The 25368-nt window shown below is 50.8% G+C and overlaps 1 protein-coding gene across 4 annotated transcripts in view; it reads left to right on the top strand.

Moving 5' to 3' along the window:
- The window catches only part of KCNIP1 (potassium voltage-gated channel interacting protein 1), a gene marked incomplete at both ends in the record, with an annotated part of 348648 nt that overhangs the window by 114197 nt on the left and 209083 nt on the right, over window positions 1-25368 (top strand). For 2 of the 4 annotated variants that reach the window (XM_081232729.1, XM_081232728.1), the window contains one exon: window positions 9010-9496. The exons of the other annotated variants lie outside the window; for them this stretch is intronic. In XM_081232729.1, the coding sequence (XP_081088855.1) occupies window positions 9436-9496 (61 nt within the window). Of the gene's footprint in view, window positions 1-9009; window positions 9497-25368 lie in introns of those variants that run through there. 4 annotated transcript variants of the gene reach the window in all.

Genomic DNA, 25368 nt, shown 5'->3' with positions numbered 1-25368 from the left:
TCACCATAGGAGGGAGGACAAGTGGTCCCCATCACCCCACTTTTCCTCTGTTTCCTCTAACTTCCTTCTGTTCCCTTACCCATTCCTCTGCTTTCTTTCCTTGGTGGGTAAAAGCATGAGTTTTGATGACAGATAGAACTGGGTTCAAACCCTGATGCTACAGCTCACTCCACCTATGTGGCCTTAGGCAAATCACATCACCTCTCTGATCCTCAGTTTGTTAATCTGTAAAATGGAGAGGAGAGCAGAGCCATCGAGGTATTGCGAGGATCGATTTTTGAGTAGTTAAGAATTTCAGGCAACATCCTCTGGTGTGCTAGAAATGTTACTCTGCTTATTTCTTAAATTCTGAACTTAGGGCTTCCCTGGTGGCGCAGTGGTTGAGAGTCCGCCTGCCGATGCAGGGGACACGGGTTCGTGCCCCGGTCCGGGAAGATCCCTCATGCCACGGAGTGGCTGGGCCCGTGAGCCATGGCGCGTCCGGAGCCTGTGCTCCGCAACGGGAGAGGCCACAACGGTGAGAGGCCCGCGTACCGCAAAAAAAAAAAAAAAAAAAAAAAATTCTGAACTTAATTTCTATTCCACGTTCCCATTCTTGGGGGGCAGAAATGAAATCTCAATAAACTCAGGATGCCCCATCCCCCATAAGGTTGCCTGGGGGTTATGAAGCATTGAGTTGGGGAGTGGGCTCAACCATCAGTGTGCAGCCTATCACCTCTCCAGGCAGGCAGCCTCCAGATGTCCTGGTTCCTGTACATTCTGTGGTCACAGCACCATCCAGGTCAGAGGTGGGCCCCCCAGCCTAGAACCAAGGTTTGCTGGTTCTCTGGGGCTTTCTGGGCCTCACCCGTCCTGATCGCAGGGGAAAGGGTCTGCTCCTTGACAGACTCGACAGGAAGAGACAGGTCAGGACCTCGCTCCCAGAAAAGATGCACAGGCCAGTGGAGTGTGCAACACTCCACATAGAGGGCTGGTGGGGCTGGAAGGGGGTCTCAGGGCCATGTCCTCTCACCCCCCATCCCCCCACCCCCCACCCCCGCTCTACTTAGGAAAGGGGCGGGGCATCCTCTGCCCCCAGATTCCACCACAGTCTGAGGTTTTAGAGCTGAATGTTCCGCTGGAGGTGGGTCAAGGACACACTCCTCTGTCCGCTCTCCAACTGGCCTTTCATCTTAAGCCAGAGCCTTTGTAAGTTAAAATCCAAGAAGGTGACTCCATTGATTCTGTGTCGTCTTTGCCCCAGGCAGTAAATGCCACAGGTCTCAATGTGGAGGAGGGGATGTGGTCACAGGACAAAACACAAGAAATACCTCCTAATATCCTGTAGTTTTAAGTTGCCTCAATTCTGCAGCCCTGTCCCAGAGTCAGCCCTCCACCTATCAGCAGCCACGATTCTTTTCCACGTTCCTTCCTCCCTCTTCAGGCTCCAGTTGCTGAAGCGGTGCTGGGAAGCTGGGAGCTGGTGCTGACAGGTTCAGCCAGCTGTGCAGGGCCAGGAGTGTTCATCGCTGGCATTATTACTAATCATCACGCAGCTTGGTTGCTGCTCCCTCCTCCCCTCCCAGCTCACTTCCTCCAGGGTCTCCAGTCTGTAGAAGCCCTGGAGGGAAAATAGACCCAGTGTGCATCCCTGAAGGCTGGTGGCCACCGCTGCAGCTCCCAGGCAATTAGAGTGTGGATGAGAGCAGCACCTGCCAGTCAGAGGGCCAGACTCCCCTCCGTGTCTGTCCCTCAGCTCTGAGATGCTACACCATTCCTATGAATCCCCAGAGGAACAGTGCTAGAAGAAATCAGTTGCAACAGCAGCTGGAGGACTTGGGGCTAGACAGGGAGTGTGGGCTCTGGAGTCAGATCACCTGAGTTCAAGGCCAGTCTACTACTTCCTTGCTGTGTGACATTGATCATGTCGCTTAGCCTCTCTGTGCTTTGGTTGCCTCATATATAAAATGGGGCATAATGAGAGTACCTACCTTATGGGGTATCGAAATCATTAAGTGGGACTAGGTATGTGACTGGCACATAGTAAGAATGGCATAGATGGTGCCTGCCATTGTTACTGTAATTGGTATATAACCTAAGGAGAATAAAGAAAGGCAGTGAACGCAGTTGACTCCTGGACATTTACCCAAAATTATGGATCCATATTTTGCACACACTTTAAAAAGATAAGAAATTCTGCCCGTGGTTTCTGTGCCCGTTGCCCCAGCCATTTCAGCATCACCTGTCCACCCTGCCACACCACTACGGCAATTATCCAGGGCACCCCTGCCCCACTTCAGCCTTGCTCTGCCCCTTGCTCTCGCCCCCACCCCCTCGAGCTCCATCCCTTTCTACCCAGTTCCACCCTTGATGTCTCCATCCTGCCTCCACCCTGAATTTTGCCCTCCTAAGCTGCCCTAAGCCCCTGATCTTGCTGAGTCCAAACTTTTGAATAGGGACTTTGGGTGGAACGGGCCAGCCTGGCCAGGGTCAAGGGCCAGTTTTCTCACTGGCAGAGCTAGAGAGGTCATTCCCACTGTTTCTTTTTTTTTTTTTTTTTTTTTTTTTGCAGTACGCGGGCCTCTCACTGTTGTGGCCTCTCCCGTTGCGGAGCAAAGGCTCCGGACGCGCAGGCTCAGCGGCCATGGCTCACGGGCCCAGCCGCTCCGCGGCATGTGGGATCCTCCCGGACTGGGGCACGAACCCATGTCCCCTGCATCGGCAGGCGGACTCTCAACCACTGTGCCACCAGGGAAGCCCCCCCCCACTGTTTCTTGATGAAGTCTGGGATGTTATAGGGAGTTGTTTATCTGCCCTTTGCCCCTTGGTCTGTGGCTGTCCAAGCCAGTGAGCATAAACTTCTGCAACCCCAGAGACCCACTCAGGGTGTGATAAACAGGAGGCACTCACTAAATGCACTCATCAAATTGTGACTGAATGAATGAGTGAGTGAACGAAGGTTAATGATGATGTTAACGATGACCGGCGTCCTTCCTGGAGCCTTGCAACCTGCCAGGCACTACTATGCTAAAGCACCTGAATGTTTCTTCTCCTTTAACCCTCATAGCAACCCTAAGAAACTGGCATAATTATTAGCCCCATTTTACAGAAGTTGAAATTGAGGCCCAGAGAACTTAAAGTCACACAGCTAAGAAATGACTGGATCAAATTTCTTCATATAGTTTTCCACCTTAGGAAACAGTTTCTTAACCAGGTGTCCATAGATGTGCTTCAGTGGGGAGAGTCGTGAATGCCATAAAACTTTATGCAAAGTGTGAGTGCAGGCAGGCACAGTTATTTTGGGGAAGCAGTTTCACAGGTTTCATCGGACACTTAAATGTTTGAACGTATTTGACTCCACGTCTCCAACCCTTCTTCCTTCCAGCCATCCTTCTGTCCACCTCCGAGAGCCATCTGATCAATTTCATGAAGCACCTGCCTTGTGTCGGGTCTAGCGCAGCACCCATGGCTTCTCTGGCCTCCACAACACGTAATGTTTCAGATAATGCAAGCTGAGGTGCTCTGGAATGTCATTCCCACCTCCCTGGATCTGGGTAATTCAGAAGGGCTTTGCTGCCAATGTCTGGGCTGCGTGGGTGGCTGCACTCTGTCTGAACTCATCTCAGCGCCTGGTGGAGACTGTTCCAACGCTGAAGCATGAAAAGGAAACAATTGAGACAGTGCAGCGGTCAGGACATAAAGGGCAGAGCCTGTGTCCTGGCTTCCCCTGCATTCCCTGCAGCCCACATCAGCCCCACTCCCTCAAGGGGCGTAATCAACCTCGACAGATGAGGCCATGCTTGACGCATGAGGACATGGCCCAGGAGAGGCGCTTCCCAGGCCCAAGTCCTATTCCAAGGTCTTTTCTTGTTCCTGGGAAGATGGGGAAGAAGGTGCTTGCAAAGGAGACCCAAAGGGGAAACTGAGGAAGGGAGTTAGCATTTTCTGAGCCAGGACTATGTTCCAGCCAGGGAAATCCTGTGCCGGGTGCTTTTGCAATCATGACTGCTTTCAGCCTCACCTTGCCACTGACATTGGTGGGATGGTTCCTCTTGCAGATGTGCAGAGAGTGAGGCTTTCAAAGGTCAAATAACATGCTCAAGGTCACAAAACAAGCACCACATATGAAGCCTGAAGCTCTATCTTCTTCCCTGCCCTCTGGAGAGCTCCTCCTCCCCCTCCCCTCCCCTCCCCTCCCCCCCTCCCCCCTCCTCCTCCTCCTTAAGACATCAACAGTAGTTTGCAAACAATTATCCTACCTGGCTTCTCTGAGCATCCCCCACCACCTTATCCCATACTAACCTGCCCCCTCCCGATGGCAGTTTGTAATGATGAGAGCATCTGGTTGTCTTCAGCCCTAGATCACCAGCTCCCTGAGGGGCAGGGACTCTTGCCTCTTCTTGTTCATTACTGATCCATGTATTTAAAATAGCGCCTGGCAGGTAGACTGTGCTTAATAAATATATGTTGAATGAATGAATGAATAACTAAATGAGCCCCAGAGCAAATAATAATAAATGACATTTGCAGAGTGCTTTACAGAGAAGTTAAAACACTTTCCCTTTACTTTATCCAACCCAATCCTCACACCAACACCCTTGAAGGGGGCCTGTTCACGTTTTACAGATGAAGCAGCCCAGGCCAAATTCACATGTAGGAAGAGAAGTAGGATTTGATCACAGGTCTAAAGGATGGGGCCCTTTCCCTGCCCTGAATGACCTCAGTGTGAGTATCTGTGGAACACTTAGGATGTCCTGGGCCAGGCTGAGCTGTGCTGGAGGGGGACAGGGGAAGAGAGTGTATGCTTTGCTTTCTAACAGCTCACAGTCTATTCGAGGAGGCCAGACATGCATGTGGAACATTTGGGAAATGGTACAAGACAGCAGCTAGCAGAGTGCTGAATTGAACATAATCAGGTGCCAACCACTTTCCCTTCCTTAACTAATCTGAGTCTTTTAATACCAGATGGGGGCCCTGAGAATAGATTTCCTCTGAAATAGATGAAGAGCAAAGATGGAAGCCAAGGGGAAGGCTGTGACTTACTCATTTTCACACGGCTCTAGCCCGGCACGATGTCCGGCCCTCAGCAGTCCACTCTCCCTAACTGGCCACACTAAGTGCCGGACGCCTACTCAGAACCTCGCACACATGACCTCACCACTCTTCATGGCAGTACTGCAAGGTAGGTACTAATGCAGTCCATTGAAGGGGAACGTAGGGTTCAGAGGAAGGACTCATCAGGCCCAAAGTCACACAGCTAATAAGGGACAAAATCGGGATTTGAACCAAGACCTAGCAGCCCCCCAGATTCATGCTCTTAATCTGACACTGCTGCCTGTGTGGTGGGAACTCAGCGAACTGCCCTTGTCCGCAAGGATGGGAAGAGACATGGCTGAGGGAGCAGTGAGGAGAGAGGGAAGCAAGGAACACAGCTTGTGTGTTTCATACACAGACAAGCAGGTGTCTGCTTCAACAGGATCTCTGAGGGTCTCTGACAATCTCACCCTTTCCCCCCGTAAGCACCCTCCCAGGGGTACCCTAAGGAGTCCTATATGGGTGCTCATGTCAGAGGAAAGGCAAGGCCTTGCCTCCAGAGACTTCTGAGGGCATGCACAGGCCCTGTGAGCGTGTATGTATCTGCTCAGGCTGCTATAACAAGATGCCACAGACTGGGTGGCTTAAACAACAGAAATTTATTGTCTCACACTTCTGGAGACTAGAAGTCCAAGATCAAGGTGAGGTGCCAGCAGGGTTGGCTTCTGGGGAAGGATCTCCCCCGGGGTTGTGGACGGCTGCCTTCTCCATGCTGTGTGTGCACACGGTCTTTCGCTGATCACACGGTGGTGGTGGGAGTGGGGGCCCTCTGATATCTGTTCTTTTAAGAGCATTAAGGACACTAATCTCATGGGGTCAGGGCCCCACACTTATGACCTCGTTTAAACCTTAATTACTTTCTTAAAGGCTCCATCTCCAAATATAGCCACTCTGGAGTTTAGGCCTCCAACATATGAATTTGGGAAGTACACAAACATTTCGCCCACAACAGGGTGAATGAGGGAGCCGTCAGAGCCAGAGACGGCGCATGAGCTGGCTCACATTCCAGGGTAGAGGGAGTCACAGCCATTGAAACCCATGTTGGTTGGGACTGGCAAGATCACCTAAGCGAGTACTCTACATCAGGACAGCAGGACAAATGGTCCCTACAGCCAGGTGAGTGATGGGAGGCTCCCTCTCTCTCCATGTAGTTCTCTCTTGCAAGTCTCCAAGAGGCAGGGATCCAGGCTGTTGTTTTCTTCTTCTCTTGTCCCTCACACTTGTCGTGTATTCCTACTTAGACATATTCTTTGTGAGCATCTCATGGGTGATGTCTGCTGCATTGTACTGTGTGTGTGTATTTATCTGTAGATAATACCTACCACACAGGGCATCATCAGGAATAAATGAGCTCTTATGCATGTATAATAAATATCTGGTACATGGTAGGTATATGAATGAACAAATATTTGTTGAATGAATGAATCTTCACTTGGGAGAGTGTGCTTCTTCCTTTGAAAGGCAAGGATGATCTGGTAATCATCAGTTGCTACTTACTAATTGGGTCACCGAGCAAAGAAAATTATTAGTTCATTCCTTTCTTCATTCATTTATTGAACATAGACTGACTGCACCCCTGTCAGAAACCAAGGGTTAAGCAGACCGTGTAGAGCTAAATCAGTAGCAGTCTCTGCTCTTAAAGACCTTGCAGTCCAGAGGGAGAGACAGACAGGGAAGGGGACAATGAGAACCAAGGTAGTGAGTGCTCTGATGGGAAAGAGTCCCCAAGTGCCATAGGAACCCCAAGAGGGATACCACTGGGGCCCAGAGAGGGATTCCTGGAGAAACTGACACCTGAAGTAGATCTTCGAGGGTGAGCTCAGTTTGTCAGATGGAGAAAGGGTTGAGGGACATTCTAGGCAGAGGGAACAGCCCTGAAGCACAACCATGGAGGGCACACTGGGGACTAGTGAGGGTCTGTGTGGCTAGACCCCCAAAGAGAGCAGGGGGCTTGGGAAATGAAGCCAGACCACTAAAGGGCCTCATAATTCAGGCTTAGCAGTTTGAACTTTGTCTCGGTGACTTCACTTTATTCCCACTGCTCAGATACAGCCTGTTGTGAACTCCCCTAGATGACCTTACTATTTCTATCTGTACAATGGAGCAATTCATCTGCTCCTTCAGAGGGCCTTGGGGGTGAAGGAAATGGGAGAATGGCATCCTAGCCTTTTGTAAATTCTCAAGTGCCGGTCCTGGTCACTCAGGTAGTGTGGAGCTGAGCACACGCCTGAAGGTGAAATGGCTTGGTGCTCCGTCCAGAGGTTTTTGAGAAAACTGGGGGCTGTACCATCACCGTCTCCCCAGCAAAGATCCCTCTGTTCCTTAAGTCCTGGCCATCCTAGTGGGTCCCGTTGTGACCCCGGGCTTCAGCCCCACCCCCACTCTTCTTCCCCAGCAGGGAGGGCAGGAGGGAGGCAGGCCGGCCCCCACCTGTCCTGCTTCATCATCCGGGATTCCAGGCCTCATGGACACAGATAAGCCCTGAACTGGCAGTTAGGAGAGCTGAGGCTTTAAATCTGGTGGGAGAGCTCCTCAGCTCAGTGGCCCACAGTATCCTCATCTGCCAACAGGAGTGTCCCCATCACACAGTGATGACAGAGACCTGGGCTCCAAGTTCTAATCCCCTATCCTGGCTGGGTAACTTCGGGCAAATTTCTTGCCCTCGGTAAGCCTCAGTTTCTCTCTGTGGTGATGATTAGTCACGACCTGACTAATAATCACAGGGTGTGGGGTGATGTGAGCTATATAGCAACAGGCCATGAGAATGAAAGGGATGGGTGTTATTAAGTGCACCTTCCCTGTTGCACCAAATAGGACAAGTGCTGGCATTTGAGAAAGGCTGAAGTGCTGAATAGATGAATAAAACCAGTCAGGGTCCCTGGCCAAGTCGCAGACCACCTGTGTCCCACAGAATGGCAGCTAATGGGCTGGAACGAAAGGGGGCTCTGTATCCTTGGGGTAGGGCTGTATGCCTGTATGGCTTCGAGTTAGTGTAAACATGGGTGACTGTGATGCTCTTTTGCACTGAACGTGTATGCGTGTGCATACCCGCGTGTTTGTGTGTCTACGTCTTGTGTGGAGTCCTAGGGATGCACCTGTGGGTGTTATGGACTATGAGTCTGTGTGTACAACAGCAACATCTGTGTGGACTTGTGGAACCTGTGCACATATGTTTGTGTGACTATGTGTATGAGGCCATACGTCCGGAAACCCTATGACCTGTAAACACTGCTTATAGTGGGAACCCAGGCAGCTCGGGAAAGGCAGCTCCTCCTCAGGCTTCCGGGGAGCAAACCTTGCATTTCAGCACCACCGGGTGGGGGGGGGGCTGAGGAGAATCCAAACGGGTAGACCGAAACTTTGTCTTTTTGCATGAGAAGTCAAGATAGGGTTTGGGGTCCTGCCCCCTAACGATAGCTTGTAAGTTCTTGGGGGTCAAGGAGGTAGAAGGATGAAGGAGGGAGAGAGGGAAGAAACAAAAGAGAGTAAGGAAGTGTCCAAAGGGGCCGAGGGCTCCTTCCCCCTTCCCAATTCCCTGTCATTCAAAGGTGGCCCTGGCGCTGGAGGAGCAGGAGGGCACCTTCCTCCTAAGACATCCCATCCCGTGGGTGGAGCAGACTTTGCCCCACCCCATAAAGATTTCCCTTGAAGTCAAATGAAACAACGCACCCCACGCAGGGACACACACACACACACACTCTCTCTCTCACACACACATTCTCCCGGCTGCCCCCTGAGCCCCACCCATCGGCCAGGCGTCCGCACCCCGCGCCCCTCGTGCGCCCCGGCCCCGCCCCGCCCCCCCGGGGTTACCCGTCGGCCGCTCTCCGCGCGCCTCAGACTCGCCTCGAGCGCGGCAGGCAGGCAGGCGCGCGCGGCTCCGCTCCACGCCGTCCCCGCTCTGTTCATTCATGATTGGTACTCGGCCCCCCGAGACCCAGCCCGAGCGCCGGGAGGGGAGCCGAGCGTGCGGCAGGAGGGGCGGGCGAGCGCGGCTCCCGCAGCGCACGCGGCGCTGCCTCAGGAGCCTCAGCCGGGCGGGCGCGCCGGCCCGGTGTCCAGCGCCAGGCGGGCTTCGGGGCATCGTCCTCGGTCCTCGGCGAGGGAAGCGGCCGGGCCCGGGTCCGAAGGCTCGCCAGGAACGGCTAGCCCTGTGAGTCAGTGCATGTGCGGGGCTGAAGAAGGACAGAAAAGGCTCCCAGCGCCCCAGCCCCACGCTCGCTGAATATCAAGCTGCGGCGAGCTGCGGGGGCTTTTTTTTTTTCCCTCCTCCCATTCGGTAGAAGATCCACACTGATTTCCTTGCAGTGGAGGAGAGGGGCAGGGCCCGAGGTCCCAAGTCGCACAGAAGTCTTCGCTGCCATGGGGGCCGTCATGGGCACCTTCTCGTCTCTGCAAACCAAACAAAGACGACCCTCGAAAGGTAAGCCACCTCCTTCTTCCTTTTGTTCCCCTGGCTGGGTTTGGGGGTGCTCGGTGCTGGGTTGGGGTGTGCCACCTGCCCTCCTTGGCCCGGACCCCCCTCCCCATGAGGAGGGGGTTCAGGTTCCTGTAACCAAAGGAGTAAGAAACCGGCGGGAGGATTGGTGTGAATACCCGTGAGCTGGCAGAGGAGGGACCCAGAGTGGGCTGCGGCCTCAGGGGCCACGGAACCTCTCCGGGGCACCAGGTGCCAGGACCCTACTCCTGGAGGAATCTCTGGGCACAGAAGGCAGAGACAAATTCACAGGTGGGAGGTGGGGACGAAATTGTCTGAATGTAGATGTTGGGAAGCTCTTCCCGTTCCCATGACCATTGGTGTTAGTGCGACTGTGGGCACCCAGCGAGGGTGCTCGCATATTCACTCACTGCCCCCGCCCCCCAGCAGCGATGCTGTGCAGACCTGGGGGTCCATCGTCGGGGAGAGAGTGCTTTCTGCAAGCCAGAAGGAATCAGCTGCTGGCAGGTGATCAAACTCTCAGGGCTCGTGTCCCTGGTGGCTTTAGGGAGTCGGGAGCCAGGGCATCGCACGAGGGTGCTGCCATGCTCTGGGAACCGCCTGAGAGCGGAGAGCACTGTCAAGGTCTGGTGTAGAGGTGAGCTAACATCAGGGATTAGAAAGCATAATATCCCTGGGTCCCTCCTGCCTGGACTCCAGCTGAGATAAGCCCAATCTCACCAGCGGGACAGTCATGAAACGGGTCCATGTGAAGTTGGGGGAAACGTGTTGCACCGCGGGGGACTGTGCAGGCCTCCCATCCAGCTGTTTGAAAGTTGGTTGTGGGAATAAAGACACTGGATGCAGTTAGGAAAAAGAATATGACGGGTTTGGTTTGTTTGGTTTTTAGGCTCATATACTACTGTGAGTGGTAGAAGGATTTTAAGTAACCTGACAGTTAAACCTTTAAGTTCTGCCATTGGAGCCCAGGTTCTGGTGACAGGTGAGGTTACAGTTCCTACCCCGTACGCTGGCTAGTGATTAGATCAGCGTTAGGATAATGGTGGACCCCAGGGTGCACAATGAGTCCACTCTCAGGACTTGGTTGGTCTTTCCTGATTCAGTAGGAAAGTCTGCATCGCAGAGATAGCGTCCCATGAATAACTTGTCTTTGAGGGCTCTCGACATCTGGCCCAGTCCCCAGAGACATCAGGCTGGCTGAATCCTGAGGAATAAGATCTCTGGGTGAAGATCTCAGGTGATGAAGCTGGGTTGGCATTCAGAGCCTAGAACATGGGAAGAGGCTTCGACCCATTCGTCCAGCTGCATTGTACATCCTCCTGGCAGGGAAGAGACTGGGTGCCATTTTACCAGTCCTAGGCAGGACAGGTCTGCAAGCCTTGGCCCAGGACCTTGACGTTAACAGCCCCACTTCTCACGGATCCTCAGATACTGCTTGACTGGGGACGACATTCAGCAGCAAATCCTGGTCTCCTTTCCCACCCTCTGACCACCAGAGGCCAGGGGACTGTGGGAATAAGAAACTCAGGGATTTGTTTTAATATATTTTCAATGCCTGTGGCACTCCTGGGAGGCAGCTAGGTGTCACAGAAAGATCTTGGACCCTAGAGTCCAACAGATTCTGGGTGCAAATCTCAGCTCCATAGCTTGTTCCTTACGTGACCTCAGGCAGATCCCTTCACCTGTCTAAGCCTCAGTTTCTTATCCATAGAATGGACAGGATACTATCTCCTGGCAGGAAACAGGGTGTGGAGGGAGTGGAGAGAGGGAGGACCCTGCCTCATCTACTGTGTCGGCTGCAGCTACCAGGGACCCAGAGGAGATTGCTGAAAGATGCCAAGATCAACTGAATGATGGATATGGAGTTCCTCACCTAGGGCTGGGCAAAGATTATGAGCTGAGACATTACTCAGACGTTACTGTCTACCATTCCCTTTTCCTACACAAAACTGCAGGTCACCCCAGATGGATTCCCAAAGGGTTCCAAGAGGCCAGAGCTCTTTGCTTCTCTCTCCTAGGAGTCTAAGAAAAGAGAGGAGGGGGCACAGCATTCAGTGAGCCTCTACTGTGTGCCTGACACAGTGCTAGGTGCTTTATCTGTGCATTCTCACTTAACTGTCCCAACAACACTTGTTTGAAGCTCATTGCGGGTCCAGGGCTAGTGGATGGGCTGCCATGACAAGCTGCCCCGAGCCTGAGGTGTCTGGTCAGCCCCATTTGCACAAAGTCACACCACACTGGCTGGAATTGTCCAGGGCTCCAGCTACGTACATTCCCCCAGGCCTTTGTCCTGGAGCAGAGTCTTATCTTCCTGTCTAGCTCAGTGGAATGCTGATCAACAGAAGACCCTTTCTGCAAAGAAAAGTGGCTTGGAAACTGGCTGGAAAGGCTAGTGCTCAGGGATTACTTCCTGGTCAGGTCCCTTCCCTCATGGAGACCTAGGTTTCACCTTTGTAAAAGGCGGAAGTTACATTAGACATTTTCTCAGGTTCCATCCAGTTCTCAAATTTGAAGATTTCTATTGCTGATGCTCTTACCAGAGCTGCCACTATGATGTCTGAGACACCAGCCTCAGATCTAATTGCAAACAGTCAGAAGAGAGTGTTGGAGATTTTCAACTCGGGAATCGGTCTTCCTGCTGGGTTCAAATCCAGGCTCCACCACTTACTAGCTGCATGATTAAGCCTTATTTTCCTCAACTAGAAAACAGGGACAGTAGTAGTTACCATCTTAAAATAGCTGTTGTGCTGTGTGGATTTCAGGGATAATGCAAATCAAATGCTTAGCACGAGCTCTGCTACATAAGTAGTCAGCAAATTTTAACTACTATTCAATTTATGGCTCTAGTGTTTAGGGCTTCCAAATGCCTAGAGTAAGCCATCCTGGAAGTAGTCCATGCCTGTGGGAATCCTCACAGCTCAGTTCTGGAGCATTCCTTCTGCCGTGTCCAGGAAACTAGGACCCACACCTCACGTGCTCAGATGCTGGTCCTGTTGCTGCAGCCCCTGCTGACCTCTGCTTTGTGGCTGGTCCTGAAAACATTGTATCTTGTTCAACAAATACCCTGCACGTTTTGAAAATATAATTTGGAATCACATACATATAAAGCTCCACGTGATTTAGTGGCGAGGGACATGCCTAGCCCAGCCTGGTTGTTCACGGAGAGCTTCCAGAAGGCAACAGAAATCTAAAGTAATTTGAGAGCTATGTCACTGAATAAAAAAGTTTCCAATTAATTTCCTATCCTTCTCTCTGTTTGGGACCTTTGTTTGTCGTTAAGTAAGAATGAGAAAAGTCCTGCTCCAGGGATTCAGCCTCTGCATCTCAGTCCCAGGTAGGGTTTCTGGCTCCAACAGTTTTGTATGTGTTTATCATACGAAGGGCATGGCTCTGGGCTTAAAGTGTCGGGATATCAGGGGTGATCAGATAAGGATCACGCAGGTGCAGTGGCTGGGCCTGTGAGAGGGTCAGGGGGCAAGAGAATTTAGGGAGAACGTCACTAGCCCAAGGGCATCTCAATGGAAATTTGCCTATAAGCAAATAAGCCTGCTTTGCACGGGTGGCTGGGTTATCAATCCTCCGTGACCGAGGGAAAGCATTCAGAACCTTCAGGAAGGACTGAGCTTGGGATCTCCAGAGTGTTCATTGAATAGATGAGCCAACAAAATCTCACAGCTTTTAGACGCTTTTTCCAAGGCTACACGGCAAGTTAGAGACAAATATGGGACTGGTCCCCTCACTTCTAGACCAGTGAGCATCTCGGAACCTTCGAGACCTTATGGAAGCACAATATTCCTGATGAGGCCAGGTTTGGGGTTTATTGCTCCGGGCAGCATGTTCTCCCAGCATATTCTCCCAGGAAAAATCTGGGAGACCAATGGGAGGCAGCCAGGCATAGAGAAGCAGTAGCCCTGCCTTCACACTGTCCTGGGCTCAAGGGACCTTTGGCAAGTCATTTCACCTTGGAAATGTCAGTGTTCTTATGTCTAAAAGAGGAATACTGATTTACAGAGGTGTCCATGCCCTGAGCATTACCCATTTCGGCATCTTTGTCCATCCTTTTAACTCTGTATTACCCTTCCCCCCACTGCCTTGTCTAATAGTTAAAATTCTACCCACATTCCAAGACCTCACTCAGCTATTTCCACATTCAGGAAGGCTCCCCCAAGCCCTGGAAAGAAGCAACTTCTCCCATCTAAATTCCTTAATCTTTTAAGGTGTACATTCTCATGACTCTCAAGTCATTCTTTGAATTAGGCAACTGATGGAGGTGTTAACCCCTCACCCCATCCCCAGAGCGTCAGCTTCTCAGGGGAGCTACTCTGATTCATCCTTCATAGTCCCCAGCTTGGTTCCTTGCACATAGTAGGTACTCCATAAATCTTTTCTGGAGGAACTTATAAATAATGGACTGCTTGGCCATTTTCTGTTATTTCCTGGAATTGCCCACCCTGAAGCAAAAGTTAGCTTCCCACTGGAATTTCAGTTATCAGCCCTCTGCCGGGAATGAATTCTTTCCTTTGGTCTGCTGGCTTTGAATTGGCTTTGTCCACAGAATGTACTGAGTCTGTTTACCATTAATCAGGGAAGTGATGAGAACAGTGTTCCTGCTCCCCAGCCCCCTGAGAGTCACGAAAGTACAGGGAGACCATACCCAGTGTCAGGCACAGTTCTGGTCCCTTCATCCCAGAAGAAAGTCAAGGAAGCTCAAAGCGAATGGGGAGAGGGAGATGGTAAAGCCTGAAAGATGGAAGTGAAAGGACTACTGTTTGAGGGTTTTTTGGCCTGGTCCCTGGAAAAGGATCGTGTCTTGGACTTCTTTATATGCCTAGAAGGGTTTTGCTCAATAAATGGTTTGTAAATGTACAAATGAGCAAGTGAATACATACATTAGCAAGTGAGTGAAAGAATGAATAATTGAATGAGTGAGGGGATAAATAAATGAGTGAATGAATAAGGAAGCAGATGAAATGACAGAAGGAATGATTGAAGAAATGAGTGCATGAGTGAGTAAATGAATCCATAAATTAATGAATGGTTAATGAAGCCCCAGAAAGGCTATGATAGGAGGCTGTCTTTGCATGAAGAGCATTGATAGTCATGCTACCCAAATCCTGGACCTAAGCCCCCCACCGTGAAACTTGGAAGGAGTCAGTGGTACAGGAGGCCCTGGTACAGATGATTAATAGTAAACTGGGGCCTCCCTGGTGACGCAGTGGTTGAGAGTCCGCCTGCCGATGCAGGGGACACGGGTTCGTGCCCCAGTCCGGGAGGATCCCACATGCCGCGGAGCGGCTGGGCCTGTGAGCCATGGCCGCTGAGCCTGTGCGTCCGGAGCCTGTGCTCCGCAACGGGAGAGGTCACAACAGTGAGAGGCCCGCGTACCAAAAAAAAAAAAAAAAAAAAAAAAGAAGAGTTCTGGTAATTTTTTGGATACCTGTAGGTGTGTGGTACGTTTGGGGAAGGTAGGAAGATGGAAAAGTATCTCTAGGCACTCACTGTTTTGTTGATTCATTCAAAAAACTAAAGTGAGGACCGACCCTCGATGCCCTCCCTTGTATTTCAGGTTCCCCTTTGTCTTGTCTAGGTGAGATCAAGAATCTGTGTATCTGTCCACTCAGTTATTTGGTCACTAAGTAATCCCGTAAGTGTCCTTTAACTTTGCTTCCCTGATGTTGTTTCTACCCAAGATCCCCCTTGGCTTTCCCACTCTCCCTCCACTTCCACCTCCCAAGGTGAACTCCTGCACACCCTTCAAGACCTCGGTCAATGTCACCTCCTCCCAAGCTCTTGTGGGCAGAGCACGTTTCTCCCTCCCCTGCTCCCCTACAGCTGTCGCTCCTTCCCTTGGCTACAGTCCCGAACAATATGTGATTATGGATTTACGCATTCGTCTCTCGGACTAGCTCTCAGGGAGTGAGTCTTATCCCAGGGCCTCTGTCAAGGCCTGATGCTGATGGATGTTGTCTGCCTGGAGATAAGGATGGATAGACCAGGTTGTGAGTTCTTGATGGCTCCAAGGAGTGCAGGAATGTGGCCTCGCTGATGAGAAATCCGGGTCCACTCATGGGGAGAAGTGCTGCAAAGTTCTGCATCATGGCCCTGGTGCTGATGTTCCCATTCATCAGGCAGAGGCCGGGCAGTTTTGGGGGGCGGGGGGAGAGAAAGAGAGAGAGAGAGAGATACTGTGTGTGTGTGTGAGAGAGAGAGAGAGAGAGAGACACACACACACACACACAGAGAGAGAGAGAGAGACTGAGAGAGTCCTGAGACTTTCAGACAATTTGACTTACCTTTAAATGCTTCCCCCTCCCTCCAGGTAGTGTTTTAAATAGGTCACCTTTGGGGAGTGGCTGTGATCAGATGGGCTATCACTAGAGTCCCATACCCTAGCCGTGGGAGCGGAGCATTGGATTAATTCTTCTTATTCCAGGCCAAACTGAAAGCTTCACTGGGGCAGTTGGGGGATGGGGGGTGGCAGTGGGAGCTACAGTCAAATCAGAGAGTTAGGAATAGGGTGTGCAATGGTTAGGACCACTGGGTTAAAGTAAGAGACTTGGGTTCAGACTCCAACTCTCTGACTTCTTAGCTGAACCTCTCTGAGCCTCCACTTCCGCCTCTCTAAAATGAGGACAATGATGGTGTCTCCCTTATCTCCTTAGGGCTGTGGGAGGGGCCCAGCAGGTGGTGAGCACAGTGGTTCACAGAAGGTGAGATGATTCTAGCAACTCGGGGCAGTAGTGGCTTTGCTTTTGTCCCATCTCAGGGCAGGTCCCTTCCTCCTCTGTTGCTCCATCTGCACTGTGACTGGGTAGTCCTTGGTGATCTCTGTGCCTTCGAGCTGTGGCCCCTGAGTCCACCCCGTGGGCCCCAGAGCCATCACAACTATGGCCACTGGAATCCCAAGCAGTTTCTCCAGTGACTTCTGTGGGAAGCCCTCAGTTTCAGATGATGATGAAATTCTCAACGGTGAGATAGGAGAACATGGATCATCAGCAGGGTTAATAATAATAGTAATAGCTAACGTTGACCTGGCCTCGCTCTGTGCCAGCCACCTTGCTCTGCCCGTTTCCTGTGTTATTTTATTAACCTCCTCCCAGCCCTGGAGAACAGACCCTATTACAGTTTCCATTTTGCAGATGAAGAAACCTAGGTTCCAAGGGCAGTGCTTTGCCCAGAGTCTCACAGCGTACGGATAGCAGGACCTGGTTCTGGCTGACCCCAGAGCCTGAGCTTTCAACCTCACCAGCCTCCTCCCCTCCTGGCCTCCCCTCGAGGAAGAACAGCCAAAACATGGTGTGCGGAGATGGGGGAGAAGGCATCCAGGGATGGACAAAGCACCTCATTAGCATACGGAACTACTGAGCCATCTGCAGGCCTTGAGCAAAATGCTTTTCACCCCATCTCCAACAACCCCTGGATCTTGCTTCCATTTAATCTGACACTCCAAAAGCCTGAATGTGAAATGATTGGGGGCAGAAGGTCAATTAGCAAATTCATTAATAGGATTAAACATCTCTCCTCTGCGCTAATCATTTCTGTGAACTAAATTCTTCTCCCTTTGTTACAGCCATGTTGCCTGTCAGAGAAGGATGGAGCGCTTAAATACCTCCAAGGCTGTTAGGATTTCAAACCATCAGAATCGGACACCAGAATCAGTCTGTGTTTTCACAGGGTCCAGAGAGGCAGGGAGGGATCAGTGGGTGGATGAGTGGTCATCCTTGCAAAGGAAACAAACGCAAGAACTTGCTGGTGCATTTGCCTTCTGCTTTCTCATTAGTTCCTTTCCCGTCCTTAGCCACACATTGGCCTAAATCTGTATTACACATATATATGTGGTATAGCAGGTACAGACACATGCTCTTGATTAGACAGACCTGGATTCAAAACCTAGCTGTGCAACTTATTAGCTATGTGACCTCAGGCAGGTCCCCTTGCCTCTGTGAACTTTCGTTTCCACATCTAGAGAATTAAGATATTGATAGTAATTACCTCCAAGGTCGTTATGAGAATTAGATGCAATAATGCATGTAAGATACTGTGGTCAGAACATAGCAAGGCTGAATTAGAGGCAAGTTACTGCTGTTTGGAGCCATGCCACTCAAAGTGTGGTCCTCACACCAGCAACCTCTGCATCACCTGGGAGCTTATTAGGAATGCAGAGTCGCAGGCCCCTACTGAATCTTGCTTTTTTTTTTTTTTTTTTGCGATACGTGGGCCCCTCACTGTTGTGGCCTCTCCCGTTGCGGAGCACAGGCTCCGGACGCGCAGGCTCAGCGGCCATGGCTCACGGGCCCAGCCGCTCTGCAGCATGTGGGATCCTCCCGGACCGGGGCACGAACCCATGTCCCCTGCATCGGCAGGCGGACTCTCAACCACTGCGCCACCAGGGAAGCCCCCTGAATCTTGCATTTTTAACAAGATCTCCTGGTGGCTTGGATGCCCACTGCAGTTGGAGAAACATTGACTTAGAGCACAGACTATAGTGTGCATGTGTGTGTATATATTGATATATATGTATATATGTAATTATAGGATTATATATCAAACTGGCAGGGACCTTTGAAGCCTTCTGGTTTAAGTATCATTTTAGGATAACCAAACAAGTCCAGAGAAGGTGAGTGGTCTGCCCACAGTCACACAGCTTGAGCGTCAGCCCTGCGATCTGAGCCGCAGGCTTCCCCAGCACTGCTTGTTTTTATATGAATTGCCAGGAAGTCAGATTTCCCCAGATCACCGTTTCTGCAATTGAACCTTTTTTCTTTTTTTCCTTAAATGAAACAGAAGGGTAGGACTATGTATGCCCATTAAGTTTTCATCTGCTAATTTAAAATGTTATTACAGCCAAGTGACATCCTGAATCTTGATTCTACCAGCCATCACCTTAGCTTTACCTCCAAGATCTATGCTCCCTGAAGGTGTGACAAGGGGGCATTCTAGGTCTTCATCTAGTTGGCTTCCAAGACCGTAGGCCAGGACGGGGTGCAGGACAGACTGGTGTGAACTACTGACATCTCTCCACAAGGGATTTCCTTGACAATGCTCAGTATGGCAGAGTAGGCTGGCTGCCTGGATTCTGAGCAAAAGCCTTTGTGTGGGATTTGAAGCCAGAAGACTTGACAGAAGTTAATAGGAGTCTAATGGACAAAGGAAGGGCCTGAAGCATGCAAGTCAAATGCCTTTTCCAGGGGGCCTAGTAGGATGTCTCTGTTGGAAAACAAACGAACAATCCTAGTTATGGTAGGAAGCTTTCTGCACCAAGCAATTAATCAGGACTCCTCCAGGGTAAATAGGCTTGTTTACGGTAGAAATTGGAGAGATGGGGAAGCATTGCTTGAAGAGGAGGAATTCTCACTTTTGAAGGCCTGCCATGTCCCAGAGCCTTCTGCATGCCTAATCTTCTTTCATTTCTGTAGTAGTCCTATGATGGATGTTTTGTTATCCTCATTTTGCAAATTGGGAAACTGAGGCTCAGGGAGGTTCTATGATCATCCAGTATTAGAGAGCAAGGATTTGAAGCATGTCTGATTCCAAGTTACCTCCTCCGGCCTGAGGGCACATCCAGGGCAAGCAGGCCTCTGACCCCCCAAGAGGAGGTTAAACAACTGTGGCTGCTCCCGAGCTTTTAGAGACAGGAAATGACAGCCACTGGCCTCCTCACCCATCCGACCCTGGAGCCAGAAGAAGAGGAGGGCTCGGCTGGTGGCCAAGAGAGGGCTCTGGAGGCCACAGGGCGCCCAGCTGCCTTTGGGAAGCCAGTACATTAGCATTCATGTGATGGAGGCTGCACTTCAATCCCTCCCCCCACCCCCGGTCCTGGGAGGGATTATGGAAGTGGCTTCAAGTCCAGTATCTCCATAGCCCACCTTTTACCCTGGGCAAGTTAGAGTCACCTGTAGGGCCTCTGTTCACCTTGGAAAAGGAATAATCACATGCCGACATTGTAGGGTTCTTGTGGCTTTTAGGTATATGGCACATAGTAAGGGCTCAATGCATGGTAATGGTTCTTAATATTGGTAGCGTTTATTATTCCTGTCACTAATGGAGAGATTAATATAATGGGTGATGAATAACGATAGACCAGAGATTTTGTGTGTCCCTCTTTGGTGGAACCTACATGGCTTGGATTCACCTTGAATCCCCTGGTCCTGGAACTCTGAGCCTGAGGGGGTCCCCTGAATGGATCACATATTGTTGGTGGGGTTGTTTAGAAAAATGGGGATAACCTGTCAGCACTGGGGGCTAGGTGCTATTCTGTCAAATAAGGAATTCAATTTGAAGACCAAATAGTCTTAGATTTAAATCCCAGGCTTGCCTCTTATTGGCTGTGTGACTGGAGGTAAGTTACTAGGTGAACCTTGGTTTCTTTGTGTGTCCAGTGAGGTTTATAATACTGACCACATCAGCTCCTTAGAAGAGTATGAAAAATCAAGTGTAAATGGAGCTAAGGATGAGAATTTGTCTCCCAGGCAGCTCAGGACAGGAGGTAATGGAACAACCAAAGTGGTTTTGGGATTAGAGCTGCCTGTAGCTTTATCTGTTATGGAGTTGATTTATTGTCCCCCAAAACCCTGGAACAGAATCAAGAAGGGATGAAGGGAGGGAGAGGGGTGATAAGAGTGTGGAAGAAAAGGTAAATGTGTAGAGTGCAGGTATCAATAGTAGGCTGCCTACCCATAGCAAGCACCGGATACAGAGAGAATTCATTCACTGTTGGCATTTTTACTGTTGCGACTGTTATTGTTGTTCAGAGGTGTGTATGGGAATCCAGGTAGAAAGGAGAACTCAAGCAAAGACACCGAGTGAGGGGATAGAGTGATGGACGGAAGCTAGGCTAAATCTATTCAAGGTTACAAAGCACCGAGTGCAATCTGGAAAGGATGGAAACTGAGGCAGGCTCCCCCGCTTCCCCAGACTTCTCATATCACCCAGTGACTCTTTAAAGGGTGTTTGGTGCATGTGCATTTGTGTAGAGAGAGATAAAGGGTGCTACCTTGAATGGGACATCAGACACTGGGCTGGGCACGTCCCCTAAATTATCTCATTTAATTGTCACACAATCCCTTGGGGTAGATACTGTTACTATTTCTATTTTAGAACTGTGAAAACTGAAGCTCAGAGAGAACTGACTTGCCCAAGGCCGAAGGCCAAAGTGCAGGGACAGCGTTGAAGCCAGGCCCATCTGTCCCTTAGGTCTCTGTAGTGCCATCGCTCAGAGACTTTACACCTACTACCTGGCATTAGCTCCATTTGACACTTGAGAAGGTTGAGGCTCAGGAAAGCTGCTTCTGGGGGAGCTCAAAGCGACGCAAGACTAATCCCAGTTCTGCTGGCTGCCAGCTCTGTGATCTCTCCCTGGTAGCTCGCACATCATTGGAACTGACAACATAAAAGTCCCCCCTCCCTTCTCTCCTTCTCTTCCTGCCTTTCTTGGCCTTCTTCCAAAACTTTGGAAGAGCAGTAAACTAGCTCAAGGGACAGAAAGGCTGTAGGAAGCTCAAACCCGAAACCAATTTGGTCTTCACACAACTTCCATCTGAGCTGCCTGGGAGACAAGCCCTTCTCCCGCCACCGTTGCTCTCATGTCAGTGGGCAGCAGCCAGACGAAAAGACTGACATATATTGTTCCTCTTAGTCCAGACCCCACTGAATGCAGAGAGCGTTCCACGTCATGGTGAAATGCACACACTTAGCAGCCAGGCACTTCTTGTGTAGAACCTGGCTCTGTCTTTCTTGAGCTGTGTCATCTTGGGTAAGTCACCTACTCTCTCTGAGCCTCAGATTGGTCTTCTGTAAAATAGGGCTAACAGCTCCCTCCAAGGCTGTTGTAAGGATTAACTGAAAAGGTGTATCTAAAACACTTGCCTCGTAATAGGCGCTCATTTGGGGGTTAACAGGGGTTTTGGTTGTTATGGTTTGACCCAGTGAGTTCTGGGCTATAGACTTCATAAATACAGGCTTCTCTGCAACCGCAATCCTAGTCCCTAGCTCAAGTATGATGGTCCCTGGTATGCGCTGTCATTCCCTTATCTATTACCCATGGCAGAAATTGATCACCCATCAGAGTACTTTTTCCTTCTGAGCTGGAATGTGACTCAGAATCCTTCTTAACACAGCATTCCAAGCAGTCACTACCAATTGATTACAGTTGACATGGAGATAGGTGAAATTTATTTGCGTCCCAGTTCTGATCAAGTTCACATTCTCTGCTCCCTCTGTACAGCCCAGGCTATCTCTCCGCTCTGTCTCCATTCTGCTCCTGTGAGTGCATTTGTGTGTGTGTGTGTGTGTGTGTGCGCGCGCGCGCGCACGTGCATTTAAACTCTTCTTCCAGGCTGAAAGACCATTCCAGTCATTTGTGTGTTGCTGTATATGTACAAATCTCTATACTTTCAGAATCCCATTTGCCATGTCATGCCTGTGGCTTGGGATCCGCAATTAACATCAGCTCGTATCTGGGAAGGATGGCAGGTGGGAATCAAGTTAGAACTTGGGAAAGCAAATCCATGCACAGCACGCGCCATCAGCCACCTTTAGGAGTGACACAAGAGATGGTGGTTGGGTATGAATTTGAAGTTTCAGAAGATGTAACACTCCATTGGCTGATGACTGTATTCTCAGGGAGGCAGGCCTAGGATAGAAAAATGTATTCTCTAGGGTAATGCTAGCTGCTATAACAAATAGACCCCAATATTTCAATGGCTTAACACATAGAATTTTGTTTATCATTCATAGAGCTGTTCAATGTGGGTGTTCCTGGTGGGCTAGTAGCTTTCTTCCACGTGGTCACTCAGGGATCCAGCTTCCTTCCATCTTGTCACTCCACCAACCCTAGGGCCTCCTTTACATCTAGGTAAAGGGGGTAGAGATAACACACTGCTTCTTAACCACTGTGACCCAGCCATGACCGACATCACTGATACACAGATTTCACCGGGAGAGTTTGTGCCTAACCCCAGCCAGATGTGGTGGGGAGGTGGGGTAGGGGAAGGAGGCAGAAAATGCGGTCGCTGGTTGGCTCCCCAGCAAGTTTGTACTCTTGGGGAAGCTAAGATGGAGGTAGTGTGAAGACCACAGCCAGGCCTGCCACAGACAGCAGTTCAGGGATGGGCACCCAATCAGCTGGGTAGGGTCCTACCTGGGGAAGGAGTCTGAGTCCAGATGCCCAAGAGGACTTGGGCATAGAAAAGGGCAGATCACTTGTGTGATCCTAGGGTCAACTATCTCCCTCCTGGGGAAAGGATGCAGCAAACAGTCAGAGTCTGATGCTATTGAACCTTCTTGTGGTTCAGCTAGCATCCCAGATGAGTCTAGGTTCATCAGGAAACTTTATGATTATTATAACATGCCTTCCCAGGCAGCTCTGCCTCTAGGGAGAGACAGCACTGGTCACGACAGCTTCAGCAGTCCTGCTTTGCACGGCAGTTCCTTTTCTCAGTGTGGTTTATATTTTGGTCTCATGATCTGGGTTAACGGGAGTGTTCTCCTGACAGATGGGTCCCTTCTGGGTGTTCCAGGAAAAGCAGGTTTCCGAACCTCCAAGGCTGGGGGCCAGGGGCTGGGGAGTTCACCAAAGTAAATGCCACCTTGTGAGGTCTCTGGGAAGCAGCCAGCAGCCTCTCCTGGGCACCACTCCTGCCTCATCACGAGGCATCTTTCGCTGGCCCATGAGCATATAAGAGCCACATTCACAGCCCCGTAGGCCTGGGTCTGTTTCCAGCTGCACGTGGGACATTCTGGCAGCTTCTCCCTGATCTCTATATGGAAGGAAACAGGAAGGAGAGGAGATGAGAGAAAAAAAAATTAAAAAAACATGCTCAGTTTTCCCTCCAAAGCATACCTTGTGAGCCTCATCTGTACAGGATTTGGAACAAAGGAATCCTGGTGCTTTGATGATCGTGTCTGCAGTGGTTGTTGAAATGAGCCTGACACCAGTGGCTTAGTAGGAATTATAATTACATCAGAAGACCTGAGGCAACTGAATAAACTGATTAGTTGCTTGCTCCTAGTTGATAGATTCCCCCCCCACTCTGGGTCATAAATAGGGCCATGGGAGATGGTGGAAGCTTGCTGGGTGGTAGTAATCAGAGATGGGGCTGTGTACATCCAGGAAGCCAAACCAAGTGATACTGACAGGTGCCCCTGTCAGGCTGACAGGTGTCCACCTGCTCCTGCACAGGAGGTCTCCCCCAGGCCAGGAACTGCGCTCAGAGGAAGGGAGTCGGGCTGTGGCGAGCATCCTCGGAGCAGGCTGATGGTGATTGGATTGCTAGGCAGTGCTCTGGGAAGCCCTCCCCCAGGAAAGCTGAAGCCTTCTGCCAGGCATAATTATTGCATGGATAATTACACAATTCAGAGCCTGCTGGAGAATCCTGGGCTGGTGCCAGAGCAAAGAGGCAGGGTTTTGGGACTGTGACCGATCACTGCTTCTCAGGGCCGAGTTTTAAAGAAGAGGGTAATCTTTTGGCCTCCTAAGAATCCCAGCTGGCAGGGCTAGGACTTGGCACATGTAAAGTCGATAGAGGTAGGAAGTTGATGAGTTTGCTCTTCTTCTGTCTACCCTCCTCAAGGAAGGAACCCAGAGTTCTAACCTAAGCCCTCTTGTGTACTCCCTCCCTGGGAGAGCCCATCCCCTCCCACAAGCACCTAGATACTATTGACGCCAAGTACTCCAGCACCCACGTTGCCCTCTGAGCTTCAGCCATGCATCTCCAAGTGCATGCTGGGCATCATCCTTCGGATGTCTCCTGCCACTCACCACGCCCCACACTGAGCTCCACTCCTCTTACCCCAATCTGCTGCTCAGCCATATTCTCTTCTCGGCCAACAACACCCCATCCTCCCAGACCAGACCCCCACCTGCCACCCTCATGACAACCACCCCTATCGGATGCCACTGTGCCCTTCCCCTAGTTCCTCAAACGTGGCCATGCCCTGCTTGAAAATGTAAGTGTGGAATGGAAGGATGGAAGGGTGGATGCTCCAGGCTCTGAAGCTGGACTGTGGTTTGAATCTTGACTCCATCATCTGCTAGCTGGGTGACCTTGGGCAAGTCACTTGACCCCACTGTCCTTCTTTCTTCCCATCTACAACGTACAAATAACAGTAACCAGAGAACCTACCCCGTGGGATTGTTGGGAGGATTCAATGAAATAATTCACGTAAAGCACTCAACCGAATTAGAACACAGTAGCTCTTTTATCGAATGTTTGCTGCATGTCCCAAGGTGGATACTCACAAAACAGCAAATCCAAAAAGAAAAAACAGATTTGAACCGGTCCACCTTTTCATTTTAGAGGGAGAAACTGAGGTCCTGAGAGGAGAAGGGCCCTACCCCTTTCCACCCCAGAAGCCTGACTCCTGAACCCCAGCCTGGAGCTCTCTCTTCCGAGGCCCAGCCCACCAAGTGTGGAGTCGGACGGCTTCCCTCTGGATGGTCATGTGCTCTGAGTTCTCCAAGGGCTCACCAGGCATGAGAGGGCTGTCACCCCTACAAAACCCCTGCCTCTGAGAAGTGGGTTGGGGCCGGGGAGGAAAAACATGCAACTTGGTTTTGTTCCAGATTGAATGAAATAAGGGGGCAGGTGCAAGGCCTGGGGAACTGTGTCTGAGACATTCTAGTCTTAGGGAGGCCCTGGGCTCAGTCTGAGGTGCCCCATTTACTGGGTCCCTGCTGTGTGCCTGGGCTTGGGAAACCGCTGCCTCTGTGGGCCTGTCCCTGTCTCTGGTCTCTGAGGGGCTGAGCCCACACTTTGCAAATTGCCTGGGTCCTAACCCGGCTCCAGCACTTACCAGTTGGATGTCCTTGGGCAAGTGGCTTAACCTCCCTGAGCCTGTTGGCTCTTCTGTGAAATGGG

Source organism: Mesoplodon bidens (assembly GCF_964165515.1).
Source record: "Mesoplodon bidens genome assembly, chromosome: 4".
Lineage (NCBI taxonomy): Eukaryota > Metazoa > Chordata > Mammalia > Artiodactyla > Ziphiidae > Mesoplodon > Mesoplodon bidens.
The sequence above is the reverse complement of the archived record's forward strand: the minus strand, read 5'-3'. Positions and strand labels throughout refer to the sequence as shown.